This window comes from Taurulus bubalis (genome assembly GCF_910589615.1).
Source record: "Taurulus bubalis genome assembly, chromosome: 1".
In the NCBI taxonomy this organism is placed as follows: Eukaryota; Metazoa; Chordata; class Actinopteri; order Perciformes; family Cottidae; genus Taurulus; species Taurulus bubalis.
Window position 1 is genome coordinate 11,897,635 of NC_136589.1, and position 23,049 is coordinate 11,920,683.

General features: G+C 38.9%; 3 protein-coding genes across 3 annotated transcripts; 1 reads left to right on the forward strand and 2 right to left on the reverse strand.

Annotated features, from left to right (window-relative positions):
- Window positions 1-1,576: 1,576 nt before the first annotated feature.
- On the reverse strand, window positions 1,577-13,509 carry ezra (ezrin a; the record flags this gene model as incomplete). Its single annotated transcript, XM_079218736.1, has 13 exons — window positions 13,474-13,509; window positions 11,727-11,810; window positions 11,259-11,354; window positions 10,121-10,395; window positions 9,192-9,275; window positions 7,908-8,054; window positions 7,481-7,577; window positions 6,910-7,073; window positions 6,652-6,782; window positions 5,128-5,288; window positions 4,520-4,612; window positions 3,063-3,356; window positions 1,577-1,741 (listed from the first exon to the last, which is right to left on the reverse strand). The coding sequence occupies exons 1-13, from the start codon at window positions 13,483-13,485 to the stop codon at window positions 1,577-1,579; spliced, it is 1,803 nt and encodes a 600-aa protein (XP_079074862.1). The 5' UTR covers window positions 13,486-13,509.
- A 468-nt stretch (window positions 13,510-13,977) lies between these two features.
- On the reverse strand, window positions 13,978-16,085 carry nenf (neudesin neurotrophic factor; the record flags this gene model as incomplete). The annotated part of the gene is made up of 4 exons (XM_079218255.1): window positions 13,978-14,590; window positions 15,433-15,536; window positions 15,804-15,864; window positions 15,945-16,085. 4 exons carry the CDS (start codon window positions 16,083-16,085, stop codon window positions 14,414-14,416), a joined length of 483 nt encoding a protein of 160 aa, XP_079074381.1. The 3' UTR covers window positions 13,978-14,413.
- A 1,036-nt stretch (window positions 16,086-17,121) lies between these two features.
- Window positions 17,122-22,823, forward strand: pacc1 (proton activated chloride channel 1). Its single transcript, XM_079216040.1, has 8 exons — window positions 17,122-17,227; window positions 18,182-18,320; window positions 18,527-18,736; window positions 20,079-20,233; window positions 20,725-20,867; window positions 21,159-21,300; window positions 21,390-21,497; window positions 21,588-22,823. The coding sequence occupies exons 1-8, from the start codon at window positions 17,192-17,194 to the stop codon at window positions 21,747-21,749; spliced, it is 1,095 nt and encodes a 364-aa protein (XP_079072166.1). The 5' UTR covers window positions 17,122-17,191; the 3' UTR covers window positions 21,750-22,823.
- The last annotated feature ends 226 nt before the right edge of the window (window positions 22,824-23,049 follow it).

The window sequence follows — 23,049 nt, forward strand, 5'->3', positions numbered from 1 at the left end:
GGTAGTCACAGAGTGTGCAGGTAGGTAGGTAGGTAGGTCGGTAGGTGGTTGTGTGGGTAGGGGGAGGTTTGGGTTTGGGGGTGGGAGCTGAGACTCTTCTGCGACCTGCTCCTGACGGACTCCGGATCCAACAGAGGTGGGGTTTGGGGGGATCTTTGGAGACGGAGCTGTTCTCTCAGCACCACCCCCACATCACAGTTGGGTTGCTACTGTATTTGGACTATTTGTCACCGAATTATATTTAGATTCTGCAGGAAAAAAAAGACACACAAAGGGCAATCCCACACTGTCGGAGAGGTAGTGGCTCTAATCAACCGGTAGGTTTTGCGCGCCCACAAAAAACACACATCTTTCTTACCTGAGGCCAAAATAAACTCCTTGAATCCTCAGCAGAGCGTCCAACAACGAGCTCCTAACGTCGATACACAATACCTGGTGTGCGCGTGTGAGTGTGTGCGTTTGTAAGTGTGAGAGAAATTCACGTGTTCATTCAAATAAAATATTTGCTCAGTGGCTATTTAAACAGAGTGGCTTTACTGGATTCACAAGTTGTCTGGCAACCCTAATGATAACCATCGTTTTTCCGTGAGTAAATATTTAAAAAAAGCCACATCCTTCTTCTTCTTTCTTCTTCTTCACTGGCTGCAGGATTCTTCAGCTCAAACACACAACTTTATAGTCACACACAGGAAATTAAAGATTATGTATGCAAGGAATAGTTTTATAATGTCATGGAAGAGGACAATATTTACGAGATAGTACACATAACGTTTTATATCAGAGTTTATTCATTTCCTGTCGAAAAACAAAACTGTTAATGCTAGTGATGTCATCAGGGCTATCTTGGTTTGAGATTAAACATTTATTTAAAATGTAAAGTCTGCGCAAAGAAGGGGGGGAGGGAGGGGGGGGGTATTAGTTTGAAAGTTGTGTTGCATTATGGGAAATGTAGGAGCCAGTGTTTTTCTTGGACCTTATTCCCACAACAGGCTACACATCGGGGAATTACAAAAAACGGATGTTGTAAATTCAGTTTGGGACGTAGAAGGTTGTTTAAATACCAGGGTCCAACTTAAAGATATGACATAATAATCAAAAAACAATCAATACAAGAATGAATAAGTCAAATTACTGTTAGTTGCATTTTTACAAGTAACTGATTGCAATATGGGACATTCATTGAATTAATCTAAATGTAACCTCTTTTGTTTGGAATAATAACAAACCTGAAAAAGCCAAATTGCAATAAAGTTTTTGATCGTTTATCATATTTAATTTGTTCGTACAGTATTTCAGAAAACACACCAGCTTGCTGATATGTTTTAATGTTTCAATAGGACTAAACAGCACATTGGAGATGTTTGAGTGCTACAAAGAACAAACAAAAAACAAAACAGTGCTTTTCAAGCAATAGTTAAACCGATCAAATAAAACTCATGAATCAGCTTCACGCCTTTCTGGGTTTTTAAAATCAGGTGTAGCTGCGATTACATCACACTTAAATCTAAAGTAAGCGTTGATGAACGGGGGCCTTCATGAGGTATTTGGGGCGGGATCTTCAGGTCTCTGAGGTTTTCTACAAGGACTCAAACTCATCAATCCTCTGCTTGGTGTTGCCCTGACGGATCTGACGCAGGGTCTTGTACTTGTCGCGGCCGACTCGGACGTTCTCGGCGTGCAGGACGTCGTTCTGGCTCTTTTTGTTGTCGTCTCGGGCTTCTGCCAGCTCTGAGCTCAGGGCCTGCGGACGAACGATATTTAACCCTCATTAAACCAGAGAGTTTCACACTGTATCTACTTTACAAGATCCAATCTAAACACAATGTATTCTCACATTGGTTGTTTTGCTTCCATTTACTTTACTTTTCTATCCGTTATTGATTTCCTTGAATGTCCCACACTGAATTTGTCAGAATGACTTACTCGGATTTCCAGAGAAAAAGCTTCCTCTTGTCATTCTTTACTTGTTACTCAATTTGTGTGAGGCTCAACAGTTGAAACCTGTCTGGTTGCTGCAGAACTTCCTGATCGACTGATAGTCCAGCTTGAGTTAATGCCTCTTTGTGTGGTTTTAACGATACAATCTTGAAGAGGTCTGTTTATCGCGTGCTTCAACAGACACTACGCTCCATTCACAAAAACTGTAATTTCACCTCACAGTACATGGCAGTATAAATACAACACCACTTAAAAAAAAAAACCAGAACCCACCCTTTCAGTTATTTTTAAACTCAGCACAGCTTTAGTTGACTCAGCGAGAAGCACTCACAACGACTGAGTGAGCGCTTCCCTTTGAAAAACCCAGAAAAGAGGGCAGATGGACCCTCTTACAGACGTTTGTTTAAATGAAAACAAGGATTACTACTTAAACTACTTCTCTCTCAGTTATTGTTATCCTCAAATATCCCAGAATGAATTTGTGAGAATAAGATTCTTTCCTGTAACTCTATACTGTTGCTCGGCTGTAGGTCTTTGATGAATGCTGAGGACAGATGGAGGCATTTTAAGCATGTTTTTTCTGTAGATTTCTTTGCAGGAATATGAATAATAACTTAACTTAAAACAACTTATAAGAATTTTTAAGCTTTTTGGGCGTAATCTATCATCATAATATCGCCGAAAATGATGCGTTCATTTTCCCCCCCAAATTAAATTATTATTCAAAGTAAAGTATTTTCTATCTGGAGGTGATCTTCAGAAGCTTAAAGCGGAACAATCCGCAGTTACAACAGCTCTATGTACATCTTGAGAATCAATTTGATCCTTTAATATCATCAAATACCTGTTTTTTTGTTAAACTGTATGGATGATTTTAGTTATGTGAGCTCCATCTAAAGATAATATGTAAATAAATGTTCTCTTTTTTTGGGGGGGTGGATTGTGTCAAAATATCAATCTCCTGTACTATGAGTTCTACTGGATATTCAAATGGAACAATCATACATATGACAATGTACTTGAACTGTGGTTGATCAGTAAAGTACAAAGACGTTTATGCAAACGTTTATGCTACTGAAAGGGGCTCGTTTTAGGTGGGTTGTATCATGAGACCCTGAACTCACCATCAGCTGTTTTTGCAGGCGCACGTTCTTCTCGGCCTCGGTAAATCGCTCCTCTTCCTGGTGGTGGTCGTTGATTTCCTGCGTCTGCAGCTCGGCGCTGTAGGTGCTGTTCTCTTCGCTGTGCTCGTGGTCTTCGCTGTGCTCGTGGTCGCTCTCGCTGTCCGAGGAGGAGGAGGATGAGGATGAGGAAGCACGAGCCTCAACGGCAGCTTGAACGGGAGCTGAGTTATTAGAACTCATCACAGTGTGCAGCTCCTCCTTCGTCTTTATCAGATTCTCCTCCACTTCCTTAGCCTGGGACGAAGAGGAGAGGTTTTGTTTAGTTTATTTAACGGGGACAGAACAAAACACTGTTAATGAACCAGAGTTGCAGATAAAAATAGATACATTAAAATGGTACCCAAAAAGAAGGATCGGTTATGATGGATATTGGTGTCTTTCACTGTGTTGTAGTAAAACATGTGATCTAAACATACAGTAAAGCATGTGTTAAGTATCAGTATGTCTGTGACCAGTTTATGGTCAAATGAAACTAGCAGGCAGAGCTGGACTTAAATTTTGCTTTTGGAAAAACTGGTTTATGACGACATGAATAATGGATGTTGGTTATATTTATTTACTCAAGGATTCTAAGCATCGTTTGTCACAAACACAAGTAATATGTGGTGAAATGCAACGCGCTGTGCTAAAGGACTAGTGCGACGAATAAGGATTAGAACAAATAAATATAAGGTGTAAAATTATACATGTCATGAGTTCAAATATGAAACTAGTATGGCAGTCCAAGGGATTGGTATGTGGTTAATTAATATGCATTTCTATATTACTTATAATACTACAAGCTATATGAAGTGTAACTGGCCTCTAACCTTTATTGATTGGTTGGTCAGTATTAATGTATTAATTAACTGGATGATAAGCTGTCACAATACATTTCATGAAGAGCAGTATACAAACATTTAATAACACACTATAATGTAATTGTACACAACTGTAAGGACATTTGAGTGTTTTTTTAATTTTACATTATTTCAAGCTATTTTAACTTCTCCTGTGAAGACAGTTCATGTTATATTGTTTTACTTATTACAACTGTGTTTCACTAGATTGACATAAATTATCTCTTAATTATACACTAGCATCCACTCACTGTATGTAGTTAAAACAAAAAATCTGCGTACAAATATATTATAATGTGTTCTTAAACATTTATGAAGTATTTATAAACTGCTTAGAAATGCTAAAGAAGTGGACTTAAAATAAACTGTTGCCCAATTTAGCTGGTGAACTAAATATAAATTAATATTTTTTTGTACTAACATAAGTGATAAAACACACACGATAGAGAAAAGAAAATGAAAGATCGTATAGGCCAAAAAAAACAAAGGGATCGTGAACATCGTATTTCCTGGTATTACCATACAGGTACATCCTTTGATCACATGCTAGAATCTCACCTTGCTGTGCCATGACTCAGCCTCCTCCTCCTTGACTCTCTTGATCTCCTCCAGCAGAGTGATCTTGGCACTGTACTCGGCCAGCTCTGCAGCCTGAGGGAGGAGGTGCAAACCAACAGTGTCGATAAAAAGTCCAAGAATAGACACCTCATTACCTCGGCAACCTCGACTATCTGAACATGGCATCTTTTTATGAATGGATGAACAAATAACAACCCACGATTAAATAAATATAGTACTTTATTCTTTACCTGAAAGCAATACTGACTTTACGAATAAAGAATTCCCATTTAACTTCTAATAAGCTCAGAAAATGTCATAAAAACATAAAAGCAGCCGTGTCATGTCAGTGACATCATGAATATTTAATATTTTCAAAAGGAGTTTTAAAGTGAGAAAGAGTCTTAAAGAATTTTCTCATGCTGCAAGTGAAACTAAATCCCAGAAAAATCCCCCAAACTAAAAGGAAGCATTAGTTCAACTTGCAATCAAAACAGTTAATATGTGTTTATCCTGAATGTAGGAGCTTTGTTTGTGTAATGACTGTTTTTCTACCACGACTTTTTCTCACGTGAAGGATTTGAGTGCTTCTTGCACCGTGCACTCACCAGCTGCTCCTGGCTCTTTATCTGGTCCTCAGCTTGCCTGACCAACTCCTCCTTGGCTATTATGGCCTCCATCCTCTCAGCCTCCAGCCGGGACGCCTCCTGCTCCACCCTCCTCCGCTCCTCTTCCAGCCTCATGCCCCTGTCCAGCTGCTCCTGAAGCTCTAAAGGACAAAGTCAGTGAAATGATTCTACACGGTGAACTCAAATTTGTTTTGCTGCATTCTGGTGCAATTATTTATCATTTGTTTTACTTAAGGACTGTGGTTCCTGACTTTTTTGGCTTATAAACCCTGAATATGCAGTATTTTGAACATAGGTGATGTAGTTTCTGATATATTTGATGATGAATAAGTTTATAAATAACATATATGTTTGATATTTAGAAGTATGGCATTTGTATTACTGTTTTTATGTATTTTATTGCATTGCTAATTGTTTGTGGATGTTTTATCCCCCTGCTTTCTTTTTTTATGAACCACAGCTGCCGTCATAGAGCTCATTTGCATATCGGTGTACATTGATGTATGGATGTGGTTTCCACTTCTCACAATTGTGTTAAAGGTGGAAACCACAAACACTCTGAAGTGACGAAGATTCAAGTAGGGTCAAAAACACGTTCCTATTTTCCCCATTTTCTAGTGCAGGAAGCTGCCTTCTCATTTGTTTTACAAAAAATACTCAGTTATTTTTTGCCCAGAAATCAGCGACAATCATTCTTTAAAAAAAACAAGAAATAGTTTAAAAGCTGATAGAAAAATGTACTCTACACCTGGAGGTAAAATTATCATTAATCAGGACATTTATTCTTTGCAAAGAGGAACAGAGTCAGAAACACAACATGATATGTCAATTGTGTATCCTGGACTGCTCGAAGAATAAGTGAAGGGCTACCTTCTTAAATATCAATAGACAGAAGGCCACATGACGTCTTCATATCTCCATCATGAGTCATTGCATGTCTTTCGCTAGATTGGCTTGTCAGGGCCAAAGTCACAAGACATACCTTTCTTAACCTAGAGACATACTGATATTTCAGTCTCCTGTCTCGCTCAGATGACCTGCCAAGGATGTGTCTGTAAGCATGTACCAGATGTGAGTGTTCAAGATGAATTCACTGCATTATTAATACTATAACTAACTAATGAAACCTTAATAATTATTCTAAAGGTAACATGAAATACAGTATTAATCAATAGGAAAAACATTTTTCTTCTAACAAAAGCTATTTGATGCAAATTCAGGAAACTTTTAAAGACAAGACGACCCTGTTAATCTCTGGCTTGAGTATTTGTTGGCAAATACAAAACATATTCACTTAACTGTTAACCTTTTTACTTTAAAGATGTATTTCAAGCAAATAAACAGAAGAGGGCAGTAAAGCCATGCTGCGTATTTAAGTTTGAAATGTGAAAGACAACACAACATGAATTATGCTGTTGATTTACTTGTGTTTTTTATCTGAAGCGTTGACCAGTATGACCAGTATGGTCTATAATGAGTCAGAGCTGAGCTTCTCCGACTCACCTCTCTCTGCTCTCTTGGTTGTCTCTTCAAACTGGTAGAGCTTCATCATCAGATCCTGCTTCTCTCTCTCCATCTGCTCCTTCTCTTTCTCCATGACCTCCCTCTTCTTCTTCTCACTCTCCAGCTGATCCCTGCACAGCACAAGAACAAAACACCGATCACACATGTGAACCACATCCTGAAGATTCAAATCCCAGTGCGGAGAGACCATGCCAGTAACGCATGTTAACTTTTTAAAGTATTGACCCTCCCCCTTACCTCTCCATCTTCTTGTGCAGCCTCTCCTCTTTGGCCTGAGCCTTCATCTGCTGAACCTCAATGGTGTCGGTCTTGCGGCGGCGCATGTACAGCTCATGGTTGCCCATGCACAGCTGCAGGATGCGCTTGTTGACTCGCAGTCGTGGAGCGTAGAATACAAAATCCTTGAGAAGTGAAACAACGTGTCAGGGTTCGTCGGTATAGTTGTGGTTACATATATTTTTAACCTCTTATCTTACATTTTGTTTGACAAATAAACTTGCTCAAGGTTTATGATTAATTTCCTTTATAACCAGGATGCATTTATGAAAGCAAATGGTAAAAAGCTATTCTGAACTTTAAGTGTGCCAGTGTCTGTTACACAGATATCTAAAATACTACATCCAGATTTAACTAAAATTGTTACATATGGACAATTTCATTTTCAAACTTGTACAACTTTAATCCCATTATTTTTCTGTAAATGTCCACCACATTACTGCTGCTTCATGGTGCAAATCTGCACTTATCTTTCCACATTTACGTATACTCGATATGCTTCTGAGGATTGTAAGACTCGTTTAATACTTACAGGAGCTTTCTTATCTATGGGCTTGATGATAAATTTCTTATCGTTGAAAGAAATGTTTCTAATTTCACTCCATGGGAAACCGATCTTTGGGGAAAGCCTGGAGGATGAAGACAAATCAGACCAACTCAACAGGACGTTTAGAAAGTTGGTTTGCTCTTAACGAATATTCACAAGTGGAAAACTCTTTGCACGTGACACACTGACAACAGTGTTCATGTTGTAGTGGAATCAAGAGAATTCGGTCAATGGCCTCAAACGTGTTATTTAAAACTTGACCGACTGGAAAGGGAAGGTAGCAGAGGTCGATGACTGCTCGTGTGCTGCCATCAAATCAATAAACACTACACTTATGATGTTAGAAGATACGTTCACAAGTAAGTTCTGTGCGGCAAAACCAGGTAATCAAGTCCCTGATTCATTGACTTACTTGTCCGCCTTCTCATAAATGTTCAGTCCCAGAGCGTCGACTCCCAGCCACAGGTCGGATCCCTTCTTGTTCTTGATCTCAAAGTAGTTGACGCCGTACATTTCCAGGTCCTGAGCGATCTTCAGGTACTCAATCATGGACTCTTCCCTGTTCAGGTCAAACAGATAGATGAAAACATGGAAGCATATACACAGATTTCCTGAGGTTATGATAGCATTTCCTTTTCAATTCAAGCATTTATCTTTTCCTCTGATCGGTGAGATAAAAGAGTTGATTCTTTTGGGTTTCATAGACTAACACAATAAGAAGGGTTGGCTTCCATTTCTCTGCAAGTCTAATTTTATTAGTAAATATATTACTACGTCAACCTCCATGTCGCCTCCACCCAGAGACTGCAGGTGAAAATGCAGACTTAGTTATTTCTGCTGCAATTAATTCATTTGTATTCTATAAAATGTTATCTAACCTCAATCCTAAGCAAAAACGTGGAGGTGGAGGAGCTTTAAAGGAGATCACTATAAGGCATGAATATAGCATAAAACATGTGCAATATTGAGATAAAGTGGAGTAATGTCTACCTGAGCAGAGTGAATTTAAGCTCCCCGTGTGTCTTCATCCAAGCTCTCCAGTGCTGTGTCTGCTCTCAACATGGCTCAGCCATCGCCATGTTGAGAGTAGCGTGGAGGCAATCCCTCAATCATATTCATGCTTTGAATTTGGAAGTTGCTTTGATGCAACATGATTTAACTTGTGTGGAACAAGAAATTGACACATTTAATTAAGCGTTTACTTTTTGTAAATGTGCAATTTTAACAGAGGAGTTGTAAAGTCAGCAAAATGACTCAGTAATGTCAGTTAAGAAGCAACATCTATCTGAAAGTTAGCCACCCACTACTGGTCGTACAAGATGAAGTGAGGGGTTTTTATTCCAAACAAGAAGTGTTAACGGTCGGGGCACCTTTTAGATCTACAGATTACAAGCTACTAAACACAGCGGCCTCAGTTAGGACCAAGATTTTGCTTCTTTTTTTGTAAAGATCTATTTGTTTTTGTAAACGTCGCCATTATTTAAGTTTAGCATGTTCCTCGCTATTTCAGCTATGATGAATATTGTGGGCCAAATGACGATATCTACCGGCATTGTATATGTGTACACTCTCAAGGCCACGACATCGTGTTCCAGTGGGAGATTCCTATTGGTGTAAGAACTGGCCACTTGATCCATGAGATCAGTTTGACTCTCTAAAATGAAGATAAATACATGCATAGTATTTTATCACTTACTTCAGCATCGATCTGTGCTCCTCGTGCCAAATCTGGATCCTCTCCTCCCACTGCTCCTTGGACAGCTTGTGTTGTTCCAGCACTCTGAGGGGAGAGACCAGTTATCAGCAACCCACTGGTGAAAGAGTAAACAGTCTGTGTATAGCTGTAGAGCTAAATCAAACACATGCTGCATTGTCTTGTTGGATCTATCATTGCCCATTGTGAGTATGTAAAAGTACACAGGTTCATATTTGAGTCATTGAGGGAGCTATTCCGCTGGATGATTTACATTATTTTCCAATTCATGCAAAGAATTTTCATTGATGCACACATGTGTTGGTTAACACGTTTTAAGTCAGTTAAAACAATATATTTATCATTCTTTGCCCACAGAAATCAAAGCAAAGCACACATTTGGATGCTTCATTTACTAATTTCACATATAGTTACTGAGCTCGTACAAAACATTCCACAGGGTTTCCACCAAGGAGCATTCTTTCAGTCCTCTTTTCCATCATCTACATATACAAGTAACCCTTTATAACAGCTGCTTGGACTATTGTTTAATACCAATTTCCAAAACAATACAATCTGTCTTTTGGCTTGAATGTACCATTTAAATATAATTGTGATCTTCTGGGGAAGTTCAAGTATTCTTTTTTTACTGGAAGACTCTTGACCTTTTTCCATTATTTTCCATCTCTTCTATTTTTTTGGATGCCTTTTAAACAACTTTATTACTCTTATTACTCACTTTTTTTATATCTACATAAATGTATCAATACATTTATTTACCAATTACACAAAGTGTTTAAGCTTATGCTTTTGACAGTTTTTGGGTTGCGTGATTTACACTTTAAAGGATTGAAAGGTTTTACTTGACAGGCGATCTCAAGCAGTAAATACCGGAGATCAGACAGAGCTCATACTTTCTCCGACTCACTCACCTCTTGGGCAGCAGACGCTCGGAGGACAAGTAACCAGGCTTAAGCGCAGCCTTTTCCTGCTCTCCGTACTTGGCCTGGACGGCGTAAGAGGCCAGCAGCACAGCGGACTCTGGAGGGCAGTAGATCTCCTCCACCAGAACGTCCTCCTTCACCTGCAAGAAGAAAAGCCTGCGGGTGACGTCCTGGATCAGCTCCTCGGTCACGTCCTCTGGGTAAAACTTGGCCTTCAGCTTGAACAGCAAGGGAGTCTCCTTCCTCACGTCCTGGACCATCACCTGAGCAGAGTGGACGTCGTTAAAGAGTACGGCGAGGTATTAAAATAAAGTAGTGAAGGAAAAAAGGGCAAATTAAGATAGAAAGAATATCTGGGTGTAAAATAAAGTAGTTTTCCCAATCATGGGTACTTGTACTTGCAGGAGTAAGTCAATATGTAATCCCATATGTTTGTATTTAGGGGGGAAAAGAAGCACACAAAATAGGATTATACATTTTCATAATAACCAATGCACTTCCAGCAACAACCTGAGTCAGTTGTAACACCTGAACGTCACATGATGCGGTGGAGAGTTTGTGAAAAACACTTGGCAAGCCGGCAGCAAGGTTTTAATAGATGGCTGAAAGTCATAAAATGGCTTTGGTAGAAATGTAAAAGCTAACTTAACCTTGAACCGACTTCGAAGAAAAAAAAGGAGGTACAAAAAAAAAAACATAAACCATTCCAGGATCACTTTGTCTCGTCTTGTAAGAAAATTATAGTATTTGAGCAATAGTATTAAATACCTGAATACCTTTAATCATCTGTGGCTGCAAACCAATGCAGTTATAATTGTAAAAAAAAAAAAGAAAAAAAAGAGGAGGAGACCGTAGCGAAGAACAGGGTGTAGTACATGTAGAATAGAGTTTAGTTAAGATAACAGAATCAACGTTTGTTCATTCCTTTATAATATATCAGAATATTCCAGGATAGAATCATCAATAAGATAAAGAATATAATAGAGTAAAATAGAATAAACTACAAAATACTGTTATTGCAAGAAGAGCAGTAGAGAAACAGCAGGTTAACAGAACAGGATGATGAACAAGAACTAAACTATGTCTCAGTTATGGACACTCTGAATCAGTGACGTCACAGATTTACCTTCTTTTCAGAGTTCAGCCAGGTGAGGAATCCTTTGGAGTCGGTAAACTGAAGCCCAAAGTACCAAATCTCACGCAGTCCGATGGTCCTGGCCACCTAAAACACAAAAAGGGGGATTTTCTTCATTCTTCACACTTACTGTTTTCTAACTAACATTCTGCTCCTGAAGAAACAACCTTTGGTTTTAGGATCATGCACAAACTGTAAATCAGTCTCACTTATGAAATGTAAATCTGGACAACTACAACAGTAGCTGAGGTGGTGAATATACTTTAACGCCTCAGGGACCCCGTTATAATGGAGTAAAAAAGTTTAGGTAACTACACAGAACACTCCATCAATTATTTATTTTTACACTGTCGCATTTCTACAACCAGAACTTCTGGTGCAGCTATACTTTGTGTTCAAGAAAACTGTGAATCCTGAGAGTCTCTTGTCCTGGTGCTTTTCATACAGTCACATACAGACCTGGTCAAAGAGCTGCTTCCCGGTGGTGTTGGGGTGGAAGGAAAACTCCAGCTCTGCGTCCATCGTGGTGACGCGAACGTTGACCTGCAGCAAAAAAAGATCTTTGAGTCACGGGATGACTGGGTCTTTTCGGTTTGGATATACATAACCACTCTCATTCCCATTCCGTTCAAGCATTTCCCCTGATTTATAACAAAATTCATCAATCCTGCATTTCCCATACGGTTTCAGCATGCCCAATTTAGCAGAAATATTGCCATTGATTTTGGGCCCATTTGCTTCTAACGGTTACATTATGAAACAACTTTTTACATAGGAAAAAAAAAAAATTAATAGAGTCAGTTGTTTGGAGCTGTGAACAGGATTGTTCATCAACCATAATTGCTCACTATCTCATTAGACTTTGGACCACCCTTGCGAGGTGCCACAAGGTTGAACATAAGCAGATTAAAATATCAAAATACTCCCTTGTTTGCCAAGTTGCCTTTAGACTTCATCATCGTTAGTAAGATCAAACACTTTTATAACAACAGCAATTTAACTGGCACATAAATCTGACTTTTAAGCGTTTCGAGAATTCATTTCCAAAAAGATTCTATTTTTTTTAAGTATTATTCTCAATATTTCCACAAAAGCCCAACAAATTTAGGACAAGTGCATGACCCTGGCCTGCAGCCCAGATTGGGCTTGTAGTAGTTACACAACCATTTTATGAAGTTGTACTAGAGCACACCCCTGATGTCATAAAGATAAACCCACCGAAACTTGAGCAACACAAGCTGGAGCATCCATTTATGAAACCTCCACCATGTTTCTCAACTGTTTCCATGATCACATGCGTAAGATAACGTCTCAACTCCCGGACGTCCTGCTGATGCAAAACTTTTACTTTACTGGTTAAGTGTTAAAATTTAAGACGAGTTCAGCCTCTTGAGTCAAATCTTAAGCAATTTCCAGAACACAAATGATACCTGCCACCATGACTCATAATGTCTGAAGTCAAGTTAGTTTAACATCAGTCAAGTGGAGGCTGACGTCAGCGTGACCTCTTAAGAGAGGCTTTCTCCTTGGAGAGTCAATATGAGGGGAGCTGCAGTCGTAATGCACAATCCGGCCTTTCTTATCAGTTTTCCTACAGGCTGATGCTGAATACTTACGTAAATCTAACTGGGAGCATTCCAGACCGACAAATAAATGCAAAAGGGTTTCTTTTCTTTTGTTTTGGATAGATTATTGGTTATTGATGACCGTCTTACAAAATCAAGGAGGGGGGAGGGAGGGTAAAGCAGTTAAACAATACAGTCATAAGCTGTTGGTGAAAGTCACTCTTGACATTTACAAAAATCACTTTGGTCGTTCTGCACGACCACGCAGATAAAATGTGGCACTGTTCGAGTCACAAAGAAGCATTTCAGGAATATTGTTTCTGCCAGGAATGTGTGCAGCGTGGGTCAAACTCTACGTTTGGTTAATGAGTAAATGCCAAGAAGAAAGGTGCCTCTTGGAAATAATGCACACGCTTGAACATAGAAAGAACAATCTTTGGTTAAAACTGTCAAAAATAAAACATGGTTGACCCTTAAATCAGTTTTATGCTCAAAGGTTTTTTCTCTTAGACATCAGCATTTCACTATCAGCACAAGAGATGAATCTCTAAAAACACCACCTCCCCCTTTAAAACTTAAACCAGGAAGAGACATTTCAGTGACGCATTTAATTATATCTTTTCAATAAAATCATGTCTTACTGTTTTGGGCATCTTGGCTCCGGTTGGGGGACGAGTTCCAGCAGAAGAAAGTGTTTCCCAGGCTGACCGAGGCTGCAGTGGTGGACTCGCAGCAGAACCTCCACCTGATAAAGAACGTCGCTCTGCTTTCACCAGCAGACTCAAGGGCAGGGCTTGTGTCCTTTGAACTCGGCCGTAGATCACTCAAAGTGACGTGGGAGGTTTAACTCAGCTACTATCACACAAACTGACAGACTCACCTGCAGTGTGACCATTCGGCAGGACAAGACGCACAGCTCCACCTGAAGCCAATCGCCTGTCTCACCGCCGGAACTGATGACCTTTGATCGGAGCATGCAGGGCTATATAGGCCCGGACGTACTATTTATGTTGCCCGTTTGGAGGTGACATGAGTGAGTCATGAGCCGCCATAAAGCCAGATCATATCGAGATAACATCTCAGCAGCAGCCAGTGGTAAAACGCGAGTGAAACAAACTCTTAAAAAGTTTGGAGATTTACTGACTTTAATGATAATTGCACAAAAGCTACATATGGTAAAAAAAACATTCAGAGCTGCAGAATCAGTGGTTTTTAATTATATAAATATTCTGCTGGGCAAAACATTTAATGACAACATATTTAGACTAAAATCTAGAGTTTAAGCAATTCATGGAATAGTCAACTGACAGAAAATTAAAATCGACAACAATCATTTATTGAGTGATAAGGCCAAATATTGCTTCTCAATGTGACAATTTTCAGATTTTTTTCAAACAGTTAACATTTGAAGACAGCATCATGGGTTTGGAAAAGAGTCCCGAGCATTTGTTCACTATTTTCTGAATTTCTTTAGACAGAAGGACTAAGTGACTCATCACTATCAATTATGAAAACCCTTTCTGAATAGATAGATAGATAGATAGATACACAGACTATATTTTACAAAAAGGTCAAATGAGATTAAAACTCATCTTTGATTTGAAAATGAGGCTGGTCCTCTGGTTTGAAGGCCTTGTTGGGGCTTCCATCGTCAGTGAGGATGCGTGATGCTGTGTAACCCACGATGGGGTACTTTGTTTTGTACGTCTCTTCAAATATACTCTCCAGAGACTCCAGCTGGTCTTCAGTGAGGCCCGTCTGTGGATGTACAAATGGAAAACAAGAACTTTGATGAGCACTAGTCATGTGTTATGCAGATTGGGAAGCTTTTTTGGAGTCATTACTATCTTTACAGGAAGCCAACAAATTAACACTATGGTGGCAAAAGAAGACAAATACAGTAAGCGGCACTTTAACCCATCTGGAAATAAAGACAGTTCTCTCGCAGTAGTACCAATAAAGAGCTATTAATAATTTGTTACCAAAACTTAAAAGGCTGAAACACATTAGTTTTTACCATTAAATCATTGTTTTTCTCATTTGAGTTGGTGCCTCAATCTGCACTTTTTCCAATACATTACTTGCCTTATTTAAGAAATCTATATTTTTACAACACAACAAAGTGTTTCAGAACTCCGGTTATATCAAATATCCTCAATCCATCACCTGAATCAATAGCATCTTTGTGTGAAAGATGAGTGGAAATTATGTCTGTAATTCTACACTGTTTATGGCCTTGATTGGTGAAAGTGTTGCTCGAATTTTCTTTTACCTGTTCAGTCCCAGTGTTTCGACTTAGTTCGTTTTTGTTTGTTTGCGCGTTTACTGCTTCTTCCTTGCAAAAGTCTACTAAAATACTGTTGGAAGAGCAGAACGGTTGAAACGCCTGCATTGTGTATGGTGCATTCAGAAAAAACTGTGAATATCAGTCTAATTACGTAGTTTATGAATGCAATGCTGTTCTGCAGCCGACACTCAGGTGTCAGATGTCTATGTTCCCCACCCATGGGTGTCAACCCCAACTAATAAACTGTCATCCCACACTACAGAACAAACAACTGGTGGGTGAATTGTTGCCAGGAGAAAAACACCAAACCTACAGTATCTGATGTCAGGTCTGCTGGGTCCAGGGACATCTTAGCCACAGCTCGCGAGCAGTCCTTACCTACCAGGGCGTTGTATGGTGCACCTTTTCCATAAAACTCTGCAATGAGTAAATATGATATCAATTCAAAACACTGTACATTTTGAGTGCACAAATGTCTGGTCTGAGTGTAGATTTCAAATTAAGTCTAGTGCTATGGAGAAGGACTGGAGAGCTTTCAAGTGGGAATCAATGTGCTAATTTTTACTTTCATTTCAGAGATTTGTTTGAATGAAAAAAAAAGCACATGTAAGTGACCAGGCAATGGTTTGTATCGTCTTATACATCACTATAATTTCCAGGGTTTAAGTGGTGGGTTTTATTTACCTTTTCCCTTGGTGACATCAAACACTACTCCTTTTACTGCCATGTAGATAGGATGTCCCTCCTAAAACAGGGAGGGAAAAATTGTTGTCGTGGACACACAAAAACTCACTCTGGATTATGGGTAAAAAAACTCAAATTTACCACGCTGCCGTCGTAGCGCTGCAGCTCCTCCTCGGTGAATAACCGAACAGGTTTCGTGGCTGTTTTGTATTTTAACTTAAAGTCTTCCGCTAAAGTCGTAGAGAGGACAACAACCAGGACACACATCCGCGCTGTTGCCATGTTGTGTCTTCTGTTTGGACGAGTTTGGCGCAAACAGACACTTTGTCCGCAGACACTTTGTCATACACTTCCCTTTAACCGCACCGAGGAGTTGGTGCTGCATTTACTGTCGTCGGACATTTTAGAATCACCTAATAGGTACTTTATGTAATGATACAGGATTATCAGGCAATAACTGGCAGTCAATACACACAGGCACACGCATGCATGCACACGCACACACGCACACGCACGCACACACACAGGGGGTATAACAGTGACAGCACTAACCTGCTGGCTCTGTCTTTTAGTTTTAAGTACATTAATACACATTCAATTATATTTCTATTTTTTTATAGAGCCAAAGAAGATTACGGTTTTACGTATTACTGTGTCAATGCTCATTTCCATTTTTATGAAAGAAGAATAGATATAAAACAAATAATATATAAGATGCAGGATTGTATTTTGATATTGGAACACATTAATTTAAGTAAGAAACACTTTAGACACAGACATGAATGACAAATATGAATGTATTGGCTCTATTTTCACACAACTTGAAAGATACAAAGGCAGGTAAATTACCTTAAAATTATACTTGTAACAGAGTATTGCTGTTTTTATTTCATGCTTTATGTAAAGCATTCAATGTTTCCTTTGTGTATAACATGTGTTATATTGTTGAACTTACTTTTTCCACCACTGTTAACAATACTATAAAGAGTGAAATGGCACAGGCAGGTTACTTGGTTTTACTGAAGAAAAAGAATGACGTCACGTCACTTATGTTTGTGACCTTAGAGTTTGGACATGGACGTTATGACAATATGCAACTTAAGGCAGCACTAGGTTTCAACCTAAGGGGAGGAGGTGAAGGAAACAAGGAAACGTCAAGGACACAATGTTTACTATTGGGGCGAGGGCGGTAGGTGCTTGATGGGATGGGCCAAAAAACCCATGATTGTGTGGTGTGTGTTTGTCTCGCTGTAGAGCGGAAAACTGTCCTTTCCTTTTCAAAATGCATCTGTTATTTATAGAAATAAGTTTTCAGACTTAACAAATAACGCAACGGTTCACCTGGAAGAGCAGAAACTACTTTTTGTTACTGAAGGAAGTGCAGAGGAATGCTCAGGAAGGAAAGATCCCGATCATTCCGTGAGGTAGGTAAACTACCTTTGTTTCTACGCTCACTCTTGTTTATTTAATGTTTGTTTCAATAATCCGAAAACAGCGGGTTTGATAGGTGTACAGTTCACTTGCCATCATGTGACTGTGCAGCTGACGTCTGCTGTTTATAGCAGCTTCCTAAAACTAAAACAAGCTGACTTCACGCTTTCTGTGGGTCAGCCTGGTAATTATAGTGGAGGTTTCGACCTGCTCTCTCTCTCTTAGTTCGACAAACATCATGTCTGCTCCAAAATATATAAACATATAGAGAGAGATTAAAATGTCACCAGGTATTCCGACCACACTTTAAATCCTTTTGAAGGGCTATTCAAATGATAAATGTAAAGTTTGTTCCTGCTGTCAGTGTTGAAGTACAACATTTGTGTGACAGCTGGAGTTGATCGACTTATAAAATATAATACTTTTAACATTATTAAGTTAAAGCATCTGCAATAATATTCCTCTAAAATGATGCCGGCCAATAACATAATATATTATATATTGCTTACATTAAATCTTGAATCAAGGATTTTACTTCGTATTTTAACAGAGTCTGAAAACATTCTGCTACAGATAAAATACATTCACAATTTCACTTCAGTAAAACTACCTAAAAAAAAAGCCTCATATTCCTGTGAAAGTACCAGATGTTAAAGTACTACATTTGCAGAATGGCCCATTTCAGAATGACATACATATTATATTATTGCATTATAATTATTGATGCATTATTGTGTACATCACTTAGTTAAGATCTTATCTGATCTTAATAATATACAGTATAATAATGTATTTGTTGATTTTTGTATTACTGATATGAATCTGCAGAGTATCGAATGAATGTAGAGAAAGTACAACATCTCCCTCTGAAATGTGGAGTAGAAGTAAGTCTTTTTTCCTTTGGTGTGACTCCACTCTGCTTAATTGTCCCTTTCCTAACCTCACAGTTCATTGATGATGATGATGATGATGATGATGCAAATGATGATGCAAATGATGATGGAGATGAAGGACTGTCTCCAGGCTTATTTGACGAGGCCACTGAGGACCTGGAGCGCGAGGAGCCCAACGACGGTACCTCACAAGGTGATGAAGACCTGCTGTGTGACAGACAGCGAGGACATGTCTGTGAACACACGGCGGACACTTTTATCCAGAACATCTCACTGTCTCACATTTTTTAATCGGTCACTCCGCTTTAATGAGCAGCAGGATTTTGTTAGTCCGAGTTCCAGTGTCCCAGTTTGACCCCATAAAAGTGAGTTTGACCTCCCTGCTTACTTTTACTACAGACAATGACAACAACGGATGCGGCCCACCGAGGAGATTCAGTAAAACCTGCCTGAGGAACGTCTTCACCGTGGTGCTCATCTTCATCTACCTGCTGCTGACGGGCGTGGCAGTGTTCCTGGCCTACCAGACCATCTCTGACTTTTTGGAGAAACTAAACAATCCCGTTATGTCCGTCACCTACAAAGAGGTTGACTACTTTTCAGCACCAGGTTTGTAGAAAATGACACACACGACTGCTTTAGTGGGTGGCAGCCAATGTGGGCAGAAAGATACTCTAATCTTTTATTATGTTGGTAAGAAAAAGTGCAGCAATTCGACTTAAGCTGCAAAAGTAAAAATACTTGTTGTGTAGAATGCTCCATTCCAGAGTGTATAATATATTGGATTCAACACGTAAACAGCATTTTTTCATGTTGCAGTTGGTCAAAGTGGAGCCAGTTTCAACTACTTTATATCTTCTTGGGCTGTTTAATCAAGATCAAACAGCTGTGGGTGAGGGCGGGCTGACCTTTATTCAGAAAAGTGGGGGTTTGATCCTCGGCCCCTCCTGTTCACATGTTGAAGTGTCTTTGAGCCAAACACGTTGCTCCAAAATGTCTAACGATGACTTAGATGCAGAGGTCAAATTTTACTACGTTGACTATTTTATAATTTAGCCTATGTTTCTTTATGCTGTAAACCTTATCATTATGTAAGTAATAACTATAAATGTAGTGATGTAAAAACTACATTATTTGCCTCTCAAATGAAGTGGATTAGAAAATAGAAATACTCACAATACTCAGAAGGGCATCGACATTGCACTTTAGTTCAGCACTCGAGTCAATGCATACTTTGCACCTTTGCTACTAATTAATAGACACAAACTAAATATATTATATCTGTCCCAAACAAGTGAGGCTCATGTTGGTACACCTTTGAACTTAAAAAGTAGAATGTTTTATGCAGTCGAACAATAAAACAATTAAATGAAAGCTAGCTGGCTAGAAACCATGGTTAGTTTGGCTAGCTGACAAGCTAACACTTAGAGTTATAAAAACATCAGATCACTATGAACAATTTGATTAGATTAGAAGGTTGTATTCGTGTCCCAGTTTGTTAAATAATGTACAGGTTAAACTGTAATAAACTGCATAACAGCTCTTCCAATACGTATGTGAGATAAATATTAAACCCGGCATCATTACAGAATGTGTGACTTTTTAAATTACTGCAGATTTAATCAAAACAACTTTAATTTTTTTTCTAGGTTCACCGTGTTCTTTTATCGGACAATGCTCAGCTTCCTTTGTTATAAACGTTTAATTTTATGTGATGCAGTTTTTGTCTTGTTTAGTAACTTCCTGCCATCTACATCGTTATTTGAAAGCAGAACTCTGACGAGTTTATGAACTTCAATCATGCTGTTGATGTCATACAGTTGAAGTTTGAGTCGACACTGAGCATCGTATAAATCCAAAGTAAACAACCAATAGATGTCCAAAGGTTCGCTGCTGTATTAAAGTCTCAAAACCTGATGATTCATTAATAATTGTGTGTGTATGTGTGCAGGTATTGCTCTGTATCCGGGCAAAGCTCGGCTGCTGAGCTGCAAACATCACTTCCACGACTACATCCCACCTTTAGTGGACCCGGGAAAGCCTCAAGAAAAAGACTGCTTGATCGAAGACGTGACTTACTTTGGTCCGTTTAGCAATCAAACGAAGGTCAGCCATAAAAATATTCAGCTGCTGATTTCACAGACATATATGACAGCTCGGAGCTGTACAAACAAACCATGTGTGTAGGATGCAATCCATAACATTTGATTAAATACTTTTTTTTTCATATCACTTATTGTTCTAACACACAAGTATGTTTTTTACCAACATTTCATTTATTTATTCCTAGGGACAGATTAATCAATATTTCTGTAATCATACCAGTGTCAGATAGCTGGGTCTTTTTCAACTGCAGTCCTTCGATGAGGTTTTGAAACCAGTGAGGTGATGATTAAAATGTACAGACGGAAGACAACAAGACGCAATAAAGACAGAACTTAGACATTCGGAAGACTGTATTTATGTGTATTTTACTAGCTACATGGGTTCTGTATGGAATGCTGATGTTTGGCTGAATTCTTTGTATATTATATTTTGTCAATAAGAAAAACGACAAGATCAATAAATAGGCCCAACACTCAACTTCGCTCCCACAGAAACGAGCTCTGGTGTTCCGCGGCCCGACTGACGTCAGAAACAAAGAGTTGATCTTCATGCAGTTCAGTCAAAATGAAACGGAAGAGGACTTCAGCGCCATCACCTACATGCTTTTTGCCAAGTTTGGTGACTTGATTCACAGGTGAGTGCAAACACACAAGTGTAGATGATCCTGTGCTGTCTGATAGCTGCAGTGGGTCATAGAGGATTTTCCTGGTGCATGTTTGTTTTGCTTAATCTCTTGTGAGGAAAAGAATCACAACAGAGATAAAGCACTGAAAGCTTGATAGTGTTCACAGGGAAGTATTTATGTAATTTAAATGCCAATTTATTGAACCGTGACAACTTATCTCGCTACTTCATGCCTAATGAAACAAAGTCACATAGTAACATGCCTTTTACTTTCACTGATACCTGTGTTTTTTGACTCTAGTGTGAATACATCCGCCTTCATGAGAGATTGTGAGAGGAATTACTCCATGTGGACTTTCTCTGGAGGGTTCAGAACCTGGGTCAAGATGTCTTTAGTGAAGACGTCTGGGAAAAACAATGACGCTGTGGAGTTTCGGCAAGAGGTATTCATGTCTGACCAGTGGGCTCACACTAGCGTACATGGTGATTTTTAGAAGCGTTCATCTTTTATCGTTTGTGTTGGATCTTCTAGTCTGCTGTGGTGAAATTCAATGACAAAAGGCCCGAATCAGAGAAAACCAATCAGCTCTTCTTCGCCGTCTTTGAATGGCGGGATCCTTATATGCAAGAAATCCGACTGGTGAGTTCTCCTGGATGTTGTTTCATCCTGATTAAAGCCGTCTGCATCCGTGAATCGGTCTGTAATTCAGCTTTGCCTTCTTCCAAACAGATCGTGACTGCAAATCCCTGGAACTCGATAGCCATCCTCTGTGGCGTCTTCATGGCTCTATTTAAGGCTGCTAATTTTGCCAAACTCACGATTCAGTGGATTATCAAAATGCGTAAGAGGCATCTGAGGAACAAAACTCGGGAGCTGAACCAAATAAACTGAAATATTGTGCAGAAAAACACTGGTGACACAATCTGACAAGATACAATTATTCAAGTGGGTTTTTATTTTTTACACGTTTTTTTTAGATCAATACCTAATCTTATAATAATTAGTAACTATTCTCAACACTAGAGAATATTTACTCATAACATGTTTTATGGATTCAGGGATATGCTCGAACTGAATACTCACGGATTAATCATTTCCTAAAAATGTCCAGATCGACAAGATATCACTGAAATGTTAAGTGTTGCTTTTCAAAATGAGTGTTATTTCATAAATGTTTTGTAAAAACGTGGAATTGTTGCTGAAAGCTGAGGCACTCAAACATATGTTAGGGGTTTGAAAGCTTTAAAAACGATGTTTTAAGATATGTAAAAAGGTATAAAGCTGAGAAAATGTGCACTTTAGTCAAAACGTTGCTGGATTTTAAAATGGTATTATAAAGAATATTGTAGAGAATTTTAAGTTTGTGTCTTTTTTTTATTTCAACGAAAATATCCCTTTCGTGTCACAACGCATTACAAATATATTGACGACTCTCTGTCAAAGGGATCTGCTGTTTTATTTTTGTTTAGGCCAAATCTGTGCTGCCTGAACTTTGTCTTTGTCTATTGTTTTGTTTTGAGCATAATGTAAAAACTTATATTCATTGTTGTTAAATGTCCTGTGTCCCTTTTTTTAAGATTGTACATCACACGCTATATTGTTAAAAATTCAATGTTATATTTAAGACTGAATTTTGTGATGAATAACAATAAAGCTCTGAATGTGTTATGAACACATGTGCTGCTTGAAGCATCCCAATGTGACAAAGCATAGATAATGTCATATGCATTATGTTGTTCCTTCTGTACACATGGTATCTATTGTATTTCTGTCTGTCGTGGGAGAGGGATCTCTCTCTTGCTCTCCCTGAGGTTTCTTCACTTTTTCTCCCCTTAAAAGTTTTTTGGGTGGGGGAGTTTTTCCGGTGCTGATGTGAGATCCTGGGACAGAGGATGTCGTATGTGTACAGATTGTAAAGCTCTCTGAGGCGAATTTGTGATTTGGAGTTATACAAAATAGATTGAATTAAACAATCAAATACTGTGGTCTCTTTCTTAGTACTATTAATTGTGAGCTTTTATTGTCATTATTAACCTATTCTGGCGTCGTGCACTTGGAACCGTCAACTTGGAGATTGAAAGTTGGAGATATCCGACCTTCCGAGTTACCTTAAAGGCAACATTACTTCTTCCACCGCGGAAGAACAGTGACATTAAATTTGGCTGTTTTTTGTTGCCTTATAAGTGAGTAG

What these genes read in the sequence shown, in the direction of transcription:
- pacc1 (XM_079216040.1), top strand. Translation starts at nt 17,192, where the DNA reads ATGCTCAGGAAGGAAAGATCCCGATCATTCCGTGAG. An exon ending in TGACTACTTTTCAGCACCAG is followed by an intron (nt 18,737 to 20,078) that starts GTTTGTAGAAAA and finishes GTATGTGTGCAG; the next exon opens with GTATTGCTCTGTATCCGGGC. An exon ending in TTTGGTGACTTGATTCACAG is followed by an intron (nt 20,868 to 21,158) that starts GTGAGTGCAAAC and finishes TTTTGACTCTAG; the next exon opens with TGTGAATACATCCGCCTTCA.